The sequence below is a fragment of the Lipophrys pholis genome (assembly GCF_963383615.2).
Source record: "Lipophrys pholis genome assembly, contig: SCAFFOLD_48, whole genome shotgun sequence".
Classification (NCBI taxonomy): domain Eukaryota; kingdom Metazoa; phylum Chordata; class Actinopteri; order Blenniiformes; family Blenniidae; genus Lipophrys; species Lipophrys pholis.
Window position 1 is genome coordinate 102,171 of NW_028292143.1, and position 17,118 is coordinate 119,288.

The 17,118-nt window shown below is 50.9% G+C and overlaps 1 protein-coding gene across 2 annotated transcripts in view; it reads right to left on the reverse strand.

Annotated features, from left to right (window-relative positions):
• Positions 1-5,540: 5,540 nt before the first annotated feature.
• LOC308128144 (kinesin-like protein KIF1C) overlaps positions 5,541-17,118 on the reverse strand; it is a 66,577-nt gene continuing 54,999 nt past the window's right edge. The window contains exons 21-28 of one of the 2 annotated variants that reach the window (XM_080493810.1): positions 16,121-16,301; positions 15,450-15,522; positions 14,194-14,292; positions 13,683-13,844; positions 7,276-7,575; positions 6,900-6,989; positions 6,626-6,830; positions 5,541-6,415 (exon numbers count right to left, since the gene is read on the reverse strand). In XM_080493810.1, coding sequence (XP_080349936.1) covers positions 5,661-6,415; positions 6,626-6,830; positions 6,900-6,989; positions 7,276-7,575; positions 13,683-13,844; positions 14,194-14,292; positions 15,450-15,522; positions 16,121-16,301 — 1,865 coding nt within the window. In that variant the 3' untranslated portion in view covers positions 5,541-5,660. Of the gene's footprint in view, positions 6,416-6,625; positions 6,990-7,275; positions 7,576-13,682; positions 13,845-14,193; positions 14,293-15,449; positions 15,523-16,120; positions 16,302-17,118 lie in introns of both variants that reach the window. The other variant, XM_080493809.1, reaches the window with a different exon arrangement.

A 17,118-nucleotide genomic window follows, 5' to 3' on the forward strand; every position in this document is an offset into this window, starting at 1 on the left:
GGGGAGCAGGAGGGGAGCAGGAGGGGAGCAGGAGGGAGCAGGAGGGGAGCAGGAGGGGAGCAGGAGGGAGCAGGAGGGGAGCAGGAGGGGAGCAGGAGGGGAGCAGGAGGGAGCAGGAGGGGAGCAGGAGGGGAGCAGGAGGGGAGCAGGAGGGAGCAGGAGGGGAGCAGGAGGGCCGAGCCGCCTCACACACTGCTGCCGTGGAGAAAAGATCAACCTCTACAGTTAAAAGGGAATTTTCTGGGGAGATCATTTAATTAAGTCCATTTTTAATATGAACTCAATCTACCAACAACTTTTCAGGCACGTTAAATTACATTTATGTGTTTTGTATCGATGTATGTATTTACAGGTGTAGTGCAGAGGTACATTTACTTTATTGGAATACATTTTAATACAATATAAATTTCATTAGATTTTCTCCACAGGGTTTATATATGGATGTGTATCTGTGGTGAGATGGGTGAGATTAGGTGAGATGAAATGGGGTGAGACAGGGTGATATGAGATGAGAAAGGATGAGACTGGGTGAGATGAGATGAGACAGTGTGGGATGGGGTGAGATTAGGTGAGACAGGGTGAGATGAGATGAGACAGTGTGGGATGGGGTGAGATTAGGTGAGACAGGGTGAAATGAGACGAGACAGTGTGGGATGGGGTGAGATTAGGTGAGACAGGGTGAAATGAGATGAGACAGTGTGGGATGGGGTGAGATTAGGTGAGACAGGGTGAAATGAGACGAGACAGTGTGGGATGGGGTGAGATTAGGTGAGACAGGGTGAAATGAGATGAGACAGTGTGGGATGGGGTGAGATTAGGTGAGATGAAATGGGGTGAGACAGGGTGATAGGAGATGAGAAAGGATGAGACAGGGTGATATGAGATGAGACTGGGTGATATGAGATGAGAAAGGATGATACTGGGTGAGATGAGATGAGACAGTGTGGGATGGGGAGAGATTAGGTGACACACGGTGATATGAGATGAGACGGGTGAGATTAGGTGAGACAGGGTGATATGAGATGAGACGGGGTGAGATTAGGCGAGACAGGGTGAAATGAGATGAGAAGGGGTGATATGAGATTAGGTGAGACAGGGTGAAACTAGAGGAGACAGTGTGGGATGGGGTGAGATTAGGTGAGATAGGGTGAACTGAGATGAGAAAGGATGAGACAGGGTGATATGAGATTAGGTGAGACAGGGTGAAATGAGATGAGACAGTGTGGGATTGGGTGAGATTAGGTGAGATAGGGTGAACTGAGATGAGAAAGGATGAGACAGGGTGATATGAGATTAGGTGAGACAGGGTGAAATGAGATGAGACAGTGTGGGATGGGGTGAGATTAGGTGAGACAGGGTGATATGAGATGAGACGGGGTGAGATTAGGTGAGACAGGGTGAAATGAGATGAGACAGTGTGGGATGGGGTGAGATAGGGTGAACTGAGATGAGAAAGGATGAGACAGGGTGATATGAGATTAGGTTAATCAGGGTGAAATGAGATGATAAAGGATGAGATGGGGTGATATGAGATTAGGTGAGACAGGGTGAAATGAGATGAGACAGTGTGGGATGGGGTGAGATTAGGTGAGACAGGGTGATATGAGATGAGACGGGGTGAGATTAGGTGAGACAGGGTGAAATGAGATGAGACAGTGTGGGATGGGGTGAGATTAGGTGAGACAGGGTGATATGAGATGAGACAGTGTGGGATGGGGTGAGATTAGGTGAGACAGGGTGATACGAGATGAGACAGTGTGGGATGGGGTGAGATTAGGTGAGACAGGGTGATACGAGATGAGACAGCGTGGGATGGGGTGAGATTAGGTGAGATAGGGTGAACTGAGGTGATAAAGGATGAGACAGGGTGAAATGAGATTAGACAGTGTGGGATGGGGTGAGATTAGGTGAGACAGGGTGATACGAGATGAGACAGCGTGGGATGGGGTGAGATTAGGTGAGATAGGGTGAAATGAGATGAGAAATGATGAGACGGGGTGATATGAGATTAGGTGAGACAGGGTGAAATGAGATGAGACAGTGTGGGATGGGGTGAGATTAGGTGAGACAGGGTGAAATGAGATGAGACAGTGTGGGATGGGGTGAGATTAGGTGAGACAGGGTGATATGAGATGAGACAGTGTGGGATGGGGTGAGATTAGGTGAAATTAGATGAGACAGTGTGGGATGGGGTGAGATTAGGTGAGACGGTGATATGAGATGAGACAGTGTGAGATGGGGTGAGATGAGACAGTGTGAGATGGGGTGAGACGGTGATGAGATGACAGGTAAAATGGGGTGAGACAGGGTGAGACGACTCACTTATGTATGGCTCAATCCCAATCCCAAAGTTCACAATTGAAAAAACACACAAAATAAAAGCAAAGAACTTTAAAACAGTTTATTTCAGTTGAAGGGAATCAAACGGAGTCATGAGTCACGTCTGCAGGTACAGGCTCCTGGGTCTGCAGGTACAGGCTCCTGGGTCTGCAGGTACAATTCCTGGGTCTGCAGGTACAGACTGCTGGGTCTGCAGGTACAGGCTCCTGGGTCTGCAGGTACAGACTCCTGGGTCTGGAGGTACAGGCTCCTGGGTCTGCAGGTACAGACTCCTGGATCTGGAGGTACAGGCTCCTGGGTCTGGAGGTACAGGCTCCTAGGTCTGCAGGTACAGACTCCTGGGTCTGGAGGTACAGACTCCTGGATCTGGAGGTACAGACTCCTGGATCTGGAGGTACAAGCTCCTGGGTCTGGATGTATAGGCTCCTGGATCTGGAGGTACAGGCTCCTGGGTCTGGAGGTACAGACTCCTGGGTCTGGAGGTACAGACTCCTGGATCTGGAGGTACAGACTCCTGGATCTGGAGGTACAAGCTCCTGGGTCTGCAGGTACAGACTCATGGGTCTTCAGATAAAGGTCCCGGTCCAGACAAGACCTGGATCCAGATGTAAAGTACTACAGACTCCAGGTGACACCAGGTCCAGGTACGACAGGGTCCAGGTGACACCATGTCCAAGCAGGACAAGGTCAAGGTAGGACGGGGTCCAGGTGACATCAGGTCCAGGTGACACCATGTCCAGGTAGGACAGGGTCCAGGTGACACCAGGTCCTCTGTTGTCGCTCCACAAATGAAAATATAAAAGAAGAACAATCAGCCAATCAGAGCTGAGCTGAGAATAAAAACCATCCGGCAACAGGAGCTGTTCCCTGATTGGTCGGTTCAGCCGATGGCATGCTGGCTGGGCCAATCACGTTGAGCCGATGTGCTGCTGGCTCCGTTTCATTGGCTGCACAGCCAGAATATGGAACAAACACTGAAACATCTTCCACAATGCATTGTTCCGAACTTCAGAAGTCCAACAAAGGTTTTGAATGTTTGAAAACACACCAGACCCGAGGCAACCGCTTCAGGACCAGAGGACCAGATCTACCAGGACCCGAAAGACCAGGTCCACAAGAACCCGGAGAACCAGATCCACCGGGACCTGAAGGCAGCATGGGGACAGGAAGTGGGCTCACATCCTCACAGCAGGACTTGGACTTCACACATGGACTTAAAACACAAAGCTTACAAGTTCCCCACCCCCTCACACACACACACATTACCAATCCTTCAGAATAAAACTTGCTTCACTTTCACCTCATCTGATCGTCACTGAACTCAACCGAGAAAAACTTCTAATATACACATACTGCCTCCTGGTGGGGGGAGCCGAAGGACGCCAGCAGGGGGCAGAAGGATGCCAGCAGGGGGCAGAAGGATGCCAGCAGGGGGCACTACAACGCCAGCAGGGGGCAGAAGGACACCAGCAGGGGGCAGAAGGATGCCAGCAGGGGGCAGAAGGACACCAGCAGGGGGCAGAAGGACACCAGCAGGGGGCAGAAGGATGCCAGCAGGGGGCAGAAGGATGCCAGCAGGGGGCAGAAGGATGCCAGCAGGGGGCAGAAGGATGCCAGCAGGGGGCACTACAACGCCAGCAGGGGGCAGAATGATGCCAGCAGGGGGAAGAAGGATGCCAGCAGGGGGCACCACAATGCTAGCAGGGGGCAGAAGGATGTCAGCAGGGGGCACCACAATGCTAGCTGGGGGCAGAAGGATGCCAGCAGGGGGCACTACAACGCCAGCAGGGGGCAGAAGGATGTCAGCAGGGGGCACCACAATGGTAGCAGGGGGCAGAAGGACGCCAGTGGGGGGGCACCACAATGCTAGCAGGGGGCAGAAGGACGCCAGTGGGGGGGCACCACAATGCTAGCAGGGGGCAGAAGGACACCAGCAGGGGGCACTACAACGCCAGCAGGGGGCAGAAGGACACCAGTGGGGGGGCTCCACAACGCTAGCAGGGGGCAGAAAGATGCCAGCGGGGGGCACCAGAACTCTAGCGGGTGGCAGATGGATGGCAGCGGGGGGGGCCACTGAGCCAGCTCTTTGGTTTGTAGCAGCAGCGTTCAGGTGACATCCAACCATGAGTCAGCAGATCTCTCAGGTTAACAAGTCACATCCAACCATGAGTCAGCAGATCTCATATTTTTTTGATTGATGTCTTTATATTAATAAAAGTACATTTTATTTGTATAGCGCTTTTTAAGACACTCAAAGACACTTTACAAATGTGTAAAAAATGTTAGTCACATCCAACCATGAGTCAGCAGTTGTTTTGGGTTCAGCTCAACAGAATGTGAAGATTTTTGTGTTTGCTCTGATTTGTCGATCGTCTCTAAGCTCCCGTTTGAAAATGTCGGATAAAAGAGCTGCATATGAATCTTAAAGCCGTTGTTCTAACCAGGTTCTGTTGGAGGTTCTGTCAGGCCGTCAAGTGCCATGTCATGGGCAATGAGAGGCCCGAGTCCACAGGTGGTGCCATGGGACAGATGAATGACACATCTGGAGGACCAACGGGCCGAGAGGTTCCTCACATCTGGAGGACCAACGGGCCGAGAGGTTCCTCACATCTGGAGGACCAACGGACCGAGAGGTTCCTCACATCTGGACCAACGGGCCGAGAGGTTCCTCACATCTGGAGGACCAACGGGCCGAGAGGTTCCTCACATCTGGACCAACGGGCCGAGAGGTTCCTCACATCTTGAGGACCAACGGACCGAGAGGTTCCTCACATCTTGAGGACCAACGGACCGAGAGGTTCCTCACATCTGGAGGACCAACGGGCCGAGAGGTTCCTCACATCTTGAGGACCAACGGACCGAGAGGTTCCTCACATCTGGAGGACCAACGGGCCGAGAGGTTCCTCACATCTGGAGGACCAACGGGCCGAGAGGTTCCTCACATCTGGACCAACGGACCGAGAGGTTCCTCACATCTGGAGGACCAACGGACCGAGAGGTTCCTCACATCTGGAGGACCAACGGACCGAGAGGTTCCTCACATCTGGAGGACCAACGGACCGAGAGGTTCCTCACATCTGGAGGACCAACGGACCGAGAGGTTCCTTCGTTCTGTTTTAACATCGAGACTCATATCAGCAAACTAACAAGCTGAAAAACACAAGTCATCTTAAAACACACACACACACACACACACACACACACACACACACACACACACACACACACACACACACACACACACACACACACACACACACACACACACACACACACAGAGCACGGCGTCATGACCCCCCCATCATGATCAGCAGCTGGGCTCAGGTGGGTGTGTCCTTGTTCTTGAGATCCGGTGCACTGAACTGCCGCCTCATCCTGGGCGGGGTCATGAAGCCCCATCCACCTAGTGATGGCGAAGACGGCCCCACCCCCAGGAGTAAATCGGGGGGGTGAGGTAGCACTCTGGTGCGTGGCAGACTGTGATAGCTGCTGTGAGGTGTGGGCTGGAATGGTGCATTGTGGGTGTTGTAGCATGGATGGTGGGGGAACTGATAGTGCTGGAACTCCCATCCTCCAACGCCGCCCCCTCCTCTTCCAGGACCGGGGGACAGCCCCCTCTTCTGCCTCGGCCCCCCCTGGTGGCTGCTGCCAACGGTGTCATAGTCGCCATTGGCATGGACGGCACCGTCAAGGGAGTTACGGCGGTGGTGGCGCAGCTGGTTTGGGTTGAAGCTGCTCTGGTTGCTGTGGTTACGCTGTTGGCGGGCGCGGTGAGGGCTTGGAGTACGCATGCGAGGGGGCGGAGCTTGAAAAGGAAGGGGTAGAAGAGCGGGTGGAGTCTGTCCTGGGGGGATAGACGGAGACGAGGGAGAGGCTCCTCCACCTTCTTCTATGAGCCCCCCGCACTCCCCTCCTCCCTCGCCCAGACCCAGAGCCTGCAGGGCGGCGCTGGCCGGGCCCCACGACAGCCGGTGGGCGGGGTTACTCTTGAACGGGAACTTGAGCTTGCACTCTTGTGGAGGGATGAAGCGTCCAGTCCCCGGCAGGTGGACAGGTAAGGTGAGGGGTATCACACCTGTATGGATATGGAGGGGGGGTGGACATCACTTTGTGGTTGTTTCCTGTGTGTGTGTGTGTGTGTGTGTGTGTGTGTGTGTGTGTGTGTGTGTGTGTGTGTGTGTGTGTGTGTGTGTGTGTGTGTGTGTGTGTGTGTGTGTGTGTGTGTGTGTGTGTGTGTGTGTGTTTGTGTGTGTGTGTGTGTGTGTGTGTGTGTGTGTGGTGTCACCTCTCAGCTTCTTGCTGATGTTCTGCTGCTGCAGGTTGAGGATGCGCTGCTGTTCCTGCTTCAGCCAGCGGAGGCGCCCTCTCCTGAAGGCCGGGTCCTCCTCCATCAGACGCTGGACCCGACCTTCGGGGGGGTCTGGGCTGGATCCATCTACGTCTTCATCTCTGAGAGGACACTCCACTTGCTCTCCATTTATATCTTCATCCTGGAAAGAGGGGCGGAGTCTGAGGCTGGGCCTGAAATGGAGTGGGTGGAGCTTGAGGAGAGACCGTACCTGCACAGGTATGACGCTCTCCATCTTGATCATTCTGTCCCTCAGAGCTCTGATCTCCTCGTCCTTCATATTGTTCTGCAGCTTCACCTCCTGCAGGAGCAGCACAGCATCACAGGAGGCATCAGACCCCCCCGCCTGACAAGATTAACCCCCCCGACAGGATTTAAACCCCCGACAGGATTTAACCCCCCCCCCCCGACAGGATTTAAACCCCCGACAGGATTTAGCCCCCCCGACAGGATTTAGCCCCCCCGACAGGAATTAACCCCCCCGACAGGATTTAGCCCCCCCGACAGGAATTAGCCCCCCCGACAGGATTTAGCCCCCCCGACAGGAATAAAGCCCCTCATATGTTAATCATTGTTGGAATACTCGCCTCCAGAATATCCGTCAATTTGTCGATGTGAGCCTTTAGATCGTACACTTTGACTTTGTCTCCTCCTCCACCTTCTCCTCCTCCACCCTCTCCTGCTCCGCCCTCTCCTCCTCCGTCCTCAGCCGCGGGGCTCCTCTCCTCTCCGATGCCCACCGTGTCGCAGACGTCCTGAGCCACGGCCCTCCAGCTCTCCCGCTCACTGGCGTCCTTCTTGGAATACATCCTGCCGAGTTCCTTCATCTTAACGATGGACAGAGCTTCGATCTCCTGACGGGAGTGACGGAAGTCTCCCAAAGCCACCTGCAGGGGGCGACAGAGGGCGGCTCAGAACCTGCCGCCGACATGTGGCACTGTGGACACGTGTGGAAACAACGTGTGGAAATATGTGGAAAACACGTGTGGATACAACGTGTGGAAACAACGTGTAGAAACGTGTGGAAACAACGTGTGGAAACGTGGAAATGTATGGAAACAACGTGTGGAAACAACGTGTAGAAACGTGGAAATGTATGGAAACAACGTGTAGAAACAACGTGTAGAAACGTGTGGAAACAACGTGTAGAAACGTGGAAATGTATGGAAACAACGTGTAGAAACAACGTGTAGAAACGTGTGGAAACAACGTGTAGAAACGTGGAAATGTATGGAAACAACGTGTAGAAACAACGTGTAGAAACGTGTGGAAACAACGTGTAGAAACGTGGAAATGTATGGAAACAACGTGTAGAAACAACGTGTAGAAACATGTGGAAACAACGTGTGGAAACAACGTGTGGAAACAACGTGTGGAAATATGTGGAAAACACGTGTGGAAACAACGTGTGGAAACAACGTGTAGAAACAACGTGTGGAAACATGTGGAAAACACGTGTGGAAACAACGTGTAGAAACGTGTGGAAACAACGTGTGGAAACAACGTGTGGAAACGTGGAAATGTATGGAAACAACGTGTGGAAACAACGTGTAGAAACGTGGAAATGTATGGAAACAACGTGTAGAAACAACGTGTAGAAACGTGTGGAAACAACGTGTGGAAACAACGTGTAGAAACGTGGAAATGTATGGAAACAACGTGTAGAAACAACGTGTAGAAACAACGTGTAGAAACATGTGGAAACAACGTGTGGAAACAACGTGTAGAAACAACGTGTAGAAACAACGTGTGGAAATATGTGGAAAACACGTGTGGAAACAACGTGTGGAAACAACGTGTAGAAACAACGTGTGGAAACGTGTGGAAACAACGTGTGGAAACAACGTGTAGAAACGTGTGGAAACAACGTGTAGAAACGTGGAAATGTATGGAAACAACGTGTAGAAACGTGTGGAAACAACGTGTGGAAACAACGTGTAGAAACAACGTGTGGAAACAACGTGTAGAAACGTGTGGAAACAACGTGTAGAAACAACGTGTGGAAATATGTGGAAAACATGTGTGGAAACAACGTGTAGAAACGTGGAAATGTATGGAAACAACGTGTAGAAACAACGTGTAGAAACGTGGAAATGTATGGAAACAACGTATGGAAACAACGTGTGGAAACAACGTGTGGAAACAACGTGTGGAAACAACGTGTAGAAACAACGTGTACAAACGTGTGTAGAAACGTGTGGAAACAACATGTAGAAACAACGTGTGGAAACAACGTGTGGAAACAACGTGTAGAAACAACGTGTAGAAACAACGTGTGGAAACAACGTGTGGAAACAACGCGTGGAAACAACGTGTAGAAACATGGAAATGTATGGAAACAACGTGTGGAAACAACGTGTGGAAACAACGTGTGGAAACAACGTGTGGAAACAACGTGTAGAAACGTGGAAATGTATGGAAAAACTGTATAGAAACAACGTGTAGAAATGTGTGGAAACAACGTGTGGAAACAACATGTGGAAACAACATGTAGAAACAACGTGTAGAAACAACGTGTGGAAACGTGTGGAAACAACGTGTGGAAACAACAAGTGGAAACAACGTGTGGAAACAACGTGTAGAAATGTGGAAATGTATGGAAACAACGTGTAGAAACATGTGGAAACAACGTGTGGAAACATTGTGTAGAAACATGTGGAAATGTATGGAAACAACGTGTAGAAACATGTGGAAACAACGTGTGGAAACATCGTGTAGAAACGTGGAAATGTATGGAAACAACGTGTAGAAACATGTGGAAACAACGTGTGGAAACATCGTGTAGAAACGTGGAAATGTATGGAAACAACGTGTGGAAACAACGTGTGGAAACAACGTGTAGAAACAACGTGTAGAAACGTGGAAATGTATGGAAACAACGTGTAGAAACAACGTGTGGAAACCGTGTGGAAACAACGTGTAGAAACAACGTGTAGAAACGTGGAAATGTATGGAAACAACGTGTAGAAACAACGTGTGGAAACAACGTGTAGAAACGTGGAAATGTATGGAAACAACGTGTGGAAACAACGTGTAGAAACGTGGAAATACGTGGAAACAACGTGTAGAAACATGTGGAAACAACGTGTGGAAACAATGTGTGGAAACAATGTGTAGAAACAACGTGTGGAAACATGTGGAAACAACGTGTGGAAACAATGTGTGGAAACAATGTGTAGAAACAACGTGTGGAAACATCGTGTGGAAACAATGTGTGGAAACAATGTGTGGAAACATCGTGTAGAAACAACGTGTGGAAACATCGTGTAGAAACAACGTGTGGAAACAACGTGTGGAAACATCGTGTAGAAACAACGTGTGGAAACAACGTGTGGAAACAACGTGTGGAAACAACGTGTAGAAACGTGGAAATGTATGGAAACGTGTAGAAACATGTGGAAACAATGTGTGGAAACAACGTGTGGAAACAACGTGTGGAAACAACTTGTGGAAACAACGTGTAGAAATGTGGAAATGTATGGAAACAACGTGTGGAAACAACGTGTGGAAACAACGTGTGGAAACAACGTGTGGAAACAACGTGTGGAAACAACGTGTAGAAACGTGGAAATGTATGGAAACAACGTGTGGAAACAACTTGTGGAAACAACGTGTGGAAACAACGTGTGGAAACAACGTGTGGAAACAGCATGTAGAAATGTATGGAAACAACGTGTGGAAACAGCATGTAGAAACGTGGAAATGTATGGAAACAACGTGTGGAAACAACTTGTGGAAACAACGTGTAGAAACATGTGGAAACAACATGTGGAAACAACGTGTGGAAACAACCTGTAGAAACAACGTGTAGAAACAACGTGTGGAAACAACGTGTGGAAACAACGTGTAGAAACAACGTGTGGAAACAACGTGTGGAAACATGTGGAAACAACGTGTAGAAACAACGTGTGGAAACAACGTGTAGAAACATGTGGAAACAACGTGTAGAAACAACGTGTGGAAACAACGTGTGGTAACAACGTGTGGAAAAAACGTGAGGAAACAACGTGTGAAAACAACGTGTGGAAACAACGTGTAGAAACAACGTGTAGAAACATGTGGAAACAACGTGTGAAAACAACGTGTGGAAACAACGTGTGGAAACAACGTGTGGAAACAACGTGTGGAAACAACGTGTGGAAACAACGTGTAGAAACTTGTGGAAACGTGTGGAAACAACGTATAGAAACAACGTGTAGAAACTTGTGGAAACAACGTGTAGAAACATGTGGAAACAACGTGTGGAAACAACGTGTAGAAACATGTGGAAACAACGTGTAGAAACATGTGGAAACAACGTGTGGAAACAACGTGTGGAAACAACGTGTAGAAACAACGTGTGGAAACAACGTGCGGAAACAACGTGTGGAAACAACGTGTGGAAACAACGTGTGGAAACAACGTGTGGAAACAACGTGTAGAAACAACGTGTGGAAATGTGTGGAAACAACGTGTAGAAACAACGTGTAGAAACAACGTGTGGAAATGAGTGGAAACAACGTGTAGAAACAACGTGTGGAAACGTGCGGAAACAACGTGCGGAAACGTGTGGAAACAACGTGTAGAAACAACGTGTGGAAATTTGTGGAAACAACGTGTAGAAACAACGTGTAGAAACAACGTGTACAAACAACGTGTACAAACAACGTGTGGAAATGAGTGGAAACAACGTGTAGAAACAACGTGTGGAAACGTGCGGAAACAACGTGCGGAAACGTGTGGAAACAAGGTGTAGAAACAACGTGTGGAAATGTGTGGAAACAACGTGTAGAAACAACGTGTAGAAACGTGTGGAAACAACGTGTGGAAACAACGTGTAGAAACAACGTGTGGAAATGAGTGGAAACAACGTGTAGAAACAATGTGTAGAAACAACGTGTGGAAACAACGTGTAGAAACAATGTGTAGAAACAACGTGTAGAAACAACGTGTGGAAATGAGTGGAAACAACGTGTAGACACAACGTGTAGAAACAACGTGTAGAAACAACGTGTGGAAACAACGTGTGGAAATGAGTGGAAACAACGTGTAGAAACAACGTGTGGAAACAACGTGTGGAAACAATGTGTAGAAACAACGTGTGGAAACAACGTGTAGAAACAATGTGTAGAAACAACGTGTAGAAACAACGTGTGGAAATGAGTGGAAACAACGTGTAGACACAACGTGTAGAAACAACGTGTAGAAACAACGTGTGGAAACAACGTGTGGAAATGAGTGGAAACAACGTGTGGAAACAACGTGTGGAAACAACGTGTGGAAATGAGTGGAAACAACGTGTATAAACAACGTGTGGAAACAACATGTGGAAACAACGTGTAGAAACAATGTGTAGAAACAATGTGTAGAAACAACGTGTGGAAACAATGTGTGGAAATGAGTGGAAACAACGTGTAGAAACAACGTGTGGAAACAACGTGTGGAGAGGAGTGCAGACAAGTTAAAGAGTGGAGACGAGTTGAAAAGAGAGGAGAGGAGTGGAGACGAGTTGAAAAGAGAGGAGAGGAGACGTGTGGGGAGGAGTGGAGACGTGACGGGAGACGTGTGGGGAGGAGTTGAAAAGAGAGGAGTGGAGACGTGTGGAGAGGAGTGTGGGGAGGAGTGGAGAGGAGGAGTGTGGGGAGGAGTGGAGAGGAGGAGTGTGGGGAGGAGTGTGGGGAGGAGTGGAGAGGAGGAGTGTGAGGAGGAGTGGAGAGGAGGAGTGTGGGGAGGAGTGGAGAGGAGGAGTGGAGAGGAGGAGTGTGGGGAGGAGTGGAGAGGAGGAGTGGAGAGGAGGAGTGTGGGGAGGAGTGGAGAGGAGGAGTGTGAGGAGGAGTGGAGAGGAGGAGTGGAGAGGAGGAGTGTGGGGAGGAGTGGAGAGGAGGAGTGGAGAGGAGGAGTGTGGGGAGGAGTGGAGAGGAGGTGTGTGGGGAGGAGTGTGGGGAGGAGTGGAGAGGAGGAGTGTGGGGAGGAGTGGAGAGGAGGAGTGTGAGGAGGAGTGGAGAGGAGGAGTGTGAGGAGGAGTGGAGAGGAGGAGTGGAGAGGAGGAGTGTGGGGAGGAGTGGAGAGGAGGAGTGGAGAGGAGGAGTGTGGGGAGGAGTGGAGAGGAGGTGTGTGGGGAGGAGTGTGGGGAGGAGTGGAGAGGAGGAGTGTGGGGAGGAGTGGAGAGGAGGAGTGTGGGGAGGAGTGTGGGGAGGAGTGGAGAGGAGGAGTGTGGGGAGGAGTGTGGGGAGGAGTGGAGAGGAGGAGTGTGGGGAGGAGTGGAGAGGAGGAGTGTGGGGAGGAGTGGAGAGGAGGAGTGGAGAGGAGGAGTGGAGAGGAGGAGTGTGGGGGAGTGTGGGGAGGAGTGGAGAGGAGGAGTGGAGAGGAGGAGTGGAGAGGAGGAGTGGAGAGGAGGAGTGTGGGGAGGAGTGGAGAGGAGGAGTGGAGAGGAGGAGTGTGGGGAGGAGTGGAGAGGAGGAGTGTGGGGGAGTGTGGGGAGGAGTGGAGAGGAGGAGTGGAGAGGAGGAGTGTGGGGAGGAGTGGAGAGGAGGAGTGGAGAGGAGGAGTGTGGGGGAGTGTGGGGAGGAGTGGAGAGGAGGAGTGGAGAGGAGGAGTGTGGGGAGGAGTGGAGAGGAGGAGTGGAGAGGAGTGGAGAGGAGGAGTGGAGAGGAGGAGTGGAGAGGAGGAGTGGAGAGGAGGAGTGGAGAGGAGGAGTGGAGAGGAGTGGAGAGGAGGAGTGGAGAGGAGGAGTGGAGAGGAGTGGAGAGGAGGAGTGGAGAGGAGGAGTGGAGAGGAGTGGAGAGGAGGAGTGGAGAGGAGGAGTGGAGAGGAGGAGTGGAGAGGAGGAGTGGAGAGGAGGAGTGGAGAGGAGTGGAGAGGAGGAGTGGAGAGGAGGAGTGGAGAGGAGTTGAAACAAGTGTTGACAGGTGTAAAAAGGTGTAGCAAGCCATCTTCCACCTTATAGCCAATCTCCTTGATGGTCTGCAGGCAGAGGTTAGGGTGGGGTTAGGGTGTAGACGGATGTAGCTGTCACCTCGTAGCAGATCTCCTTGACGGCCTGCAGGCGGAGGTCCTGCACCGTCACCCGCTGGGGGTCCTTGCTGATCCTCCTCCTCTGGGGAATCTGATAGACTCTCTGAGGCTCACGTCTCTTCCCACTGCTGGGGAGTCCACATCGCTTCACGATGCTCTGCACCTACAGGAGGTAGAGTGAGGGTGAGACAGGAGTGAGACAAGGGAGTGAGACCGGAGAGACTGGGAGTGAGACTGGGAATGAGACTGGGAGTGAGACCGGAGAGACTGGGAGTGGGACTGGGAATGAGACTGGAGTGAAACTGGTAGTTAGATGGGAGTGAGACATGGGAATGAGACATGGGAGTGAGACACGGGAATGAGACTGGGAATGAGACACGGGAATGAGACTGGGAATGAGACATGGGAATGAGACACGGGAATGAGACTGGGAATGAGACATGGGAGTGAGACATGGGAGTGAGACATGGGAGTGAGACATGGGAGTGAGATGAAGTGAGTCATGTTTTCACCTTGTTTGCAGGAAGTTTCTCTCTCAGGGAGGAAATGAGTCTCCAGCTCTCCTCGCAGGACCGTTTGTCTGAGTCATCTCCACTGTCACTGTCTGCATACTGGAGGGAGACCACTGTCTGAGACCACTGTCTGTACACTCAACACACACACCACTGTCTGTACACTCAACACACACACCACAGTCTGTATACTCAACACACACACCACAGTCTGTACACTAAACACACACACCACAGTCTGTATACTCAACACACACACCACTGTCTGTACACTCAACACACACACCACAGTCTGTACACTAAACACACACACCACAGTCTGTATACTCAACACACACACCACTGTCTGTATACTCAACACACACACCACTGTCTGTATACTCAACACACACACCAGTCTGTATACACAACACACACACCACAGTCTGTATACACAACACACACACCACTGTCTGAGACCACTGTCTGTACACTCAACACACACCACTGTCTGTATACACAACACACACACCACTGTCTGTATACTCAACACACACACCACTGTCTGAGACCACTGTCTGTACACTCAACACACACCACTGTCTGTATACACAACACACACACCACTGTCTGTATACTCAACACACACACCACTGTCTGTATACACAACACACACACCACTGTCTGTATACTCAACACACACACCACTGTCTGAGACCACTGTCTGTACACTCAACACACACCACTGTCTGTATACACAACACACACACCACTGTCTGTATACTCAACACACACACCACTGTCTGTATACACAACACACACACCACTGTCTGTATACACAACACACACACCACTGTCTGTATACTCAACACAAACCATTGTCTGTGTACACAACACACACACCACTGTCTGTATACTCAACACACACACCACTGTCTGTATACACAACACACACACCACTGTCTGTATACTCAACACACACACCACTGTCTGTATACACAACACACACACCACTGTCTGTATACACAACACACACACCACTGTCTGTATACTCAACACAAACCATTGTCTGTGTACACAACACACACACCACTGTCTGTATACTCAACACAAACCATTGTCTGTGTACACAACACACACACCACTGTCTGTATACTCAACACACACACCACTGTCTGTATACACAACACACACACCACTGTCTGTATACTCAACACACACCACTGTCTGAGAACACTGGACAAAGTCAGTGATTAGAACAACAGAATGAGGATCACCAGTCGGTGCTGCTCCAGCAGCAGGTCGGCCTCCTCCTTCTCCCTCCGGTACTGGTTCTCCATGTCCTGCAGCCTGGATCACAGAAACAGGTTAACCTCCACCCTGTTAACCTCCACCCTGCAGCCAACAGGAAGTTACAGCCCTCCACCCTGTTAACCTCCACCCTGTTAACCTCCACCCTGCAGCCAACAGGAAGTTACAGCCCTCCACCCTGTTAACCTCCACCCTGTTAACCTCCACCCTGCAGCCAACAGGAAGTTACAGCCCTCCGCCCTGTTAACCTCCACCCTGCAGCCAACAGGAAGTTACAGCCCTACGCCCTGTTAACCTCCACCCTGCAGCCAACAGGAAGTTACAGCCCTACGCCCTGTTAACCTCCACCCTGCAGCCAACAGGAAGTTACAGCCCTCCGCCCTGTTAACCTCCACCCTGCAGCCAACAGGAAGTTACAGCCCTCCGCCCTGTTAACCTCCACCCTGCAGCCAACAGGAAGTTACAGCCCTCCGCCCTGTTAACCTCCACCCTGCAGCCAACAGGAAGTTACAGCCCTCCACCCTGTTAACCTCCACCCTGTTAACCTCCACCCTGCAGCCAACAGGAAGTTACAGCCCTCCGCCCTGTTAACCTCCACCCTGCAGCCAACAGGAAGTTACAGCCCTCCGCCCTGTACCTTCTCTCCATCTCTAGCTTGATGTCGATGCCCTGTTTCTCTAGCAGCTCCCTCTGAGCGTAGTTCCAATCCTCTGGCTCCCCCTGCTGGTCTGCCGTGGCGCTGCGCTCCCTCTCCAGCCGAGCCTGCTCCGGGTGGTTAAAGCGAAACACGTGGTTCTTTCCCATCACGATGCGGTGACCTGAAAAGACCAGGGTTAGGGTTAGACAACGACACGATGACCTGGAGACACGAGGGTTAGTGTTAAACAATGATCTGGAGACACGAGGGTTAGGGTTAGACGACGACACAGTGACCTGGAGACACGAGGGTTAGTGTTAAACAATGATCTGGAGACACGAGGGTTAGGGTTAGACGACGACACAGTGACCTGGAGACACGAGGGTTAGTGTTAGATGATGACCTGGAGACACGAGGGTTAGTGTTAGATGATGACCTGAAGAGACCAGGGTTAGGGTTAGACGACGACACAGTGACCTGGAGACACGAGGGTTAGTGTTAAACAATGATCTGGAGACACGAGGGTTAGGGTTAGACGACGACACAGTGACCTGGAGACACGAGGGTTAGTGTTAGATGATGACCTGAAGAGACCAGGGTTAGGGTTAGACGACGACACAGTGACCTGGAGACACGAGGGTTAGATTTAAACAATGATCTGGAGACACGAGGGTTAGGGTTAGACGATGACCTGGAGACACGAGGGTTAGGGTTAGACGACGACACAGTGACCCGGAGACACGAGGGTTAGTGTTAGACGATGACCTAGAGACACGAGGGTTAGTGTTAGATGATGACCTGAAGAGACCAGAGTTAGGGTTAGACGACGACACAGTGACCTGGAGACACGAGGGTTAGTGTTAGACGATGACCTAGAGACACGAGGGTTAGTGTTAGATGATGACCTGAAGAGACCAGAGTTAGGGTTAGACGACGACACAGTGACCTGGAGACACGAGGGTTAGGGTTAAACAATGATCTGGAGACACGAGGGTTAG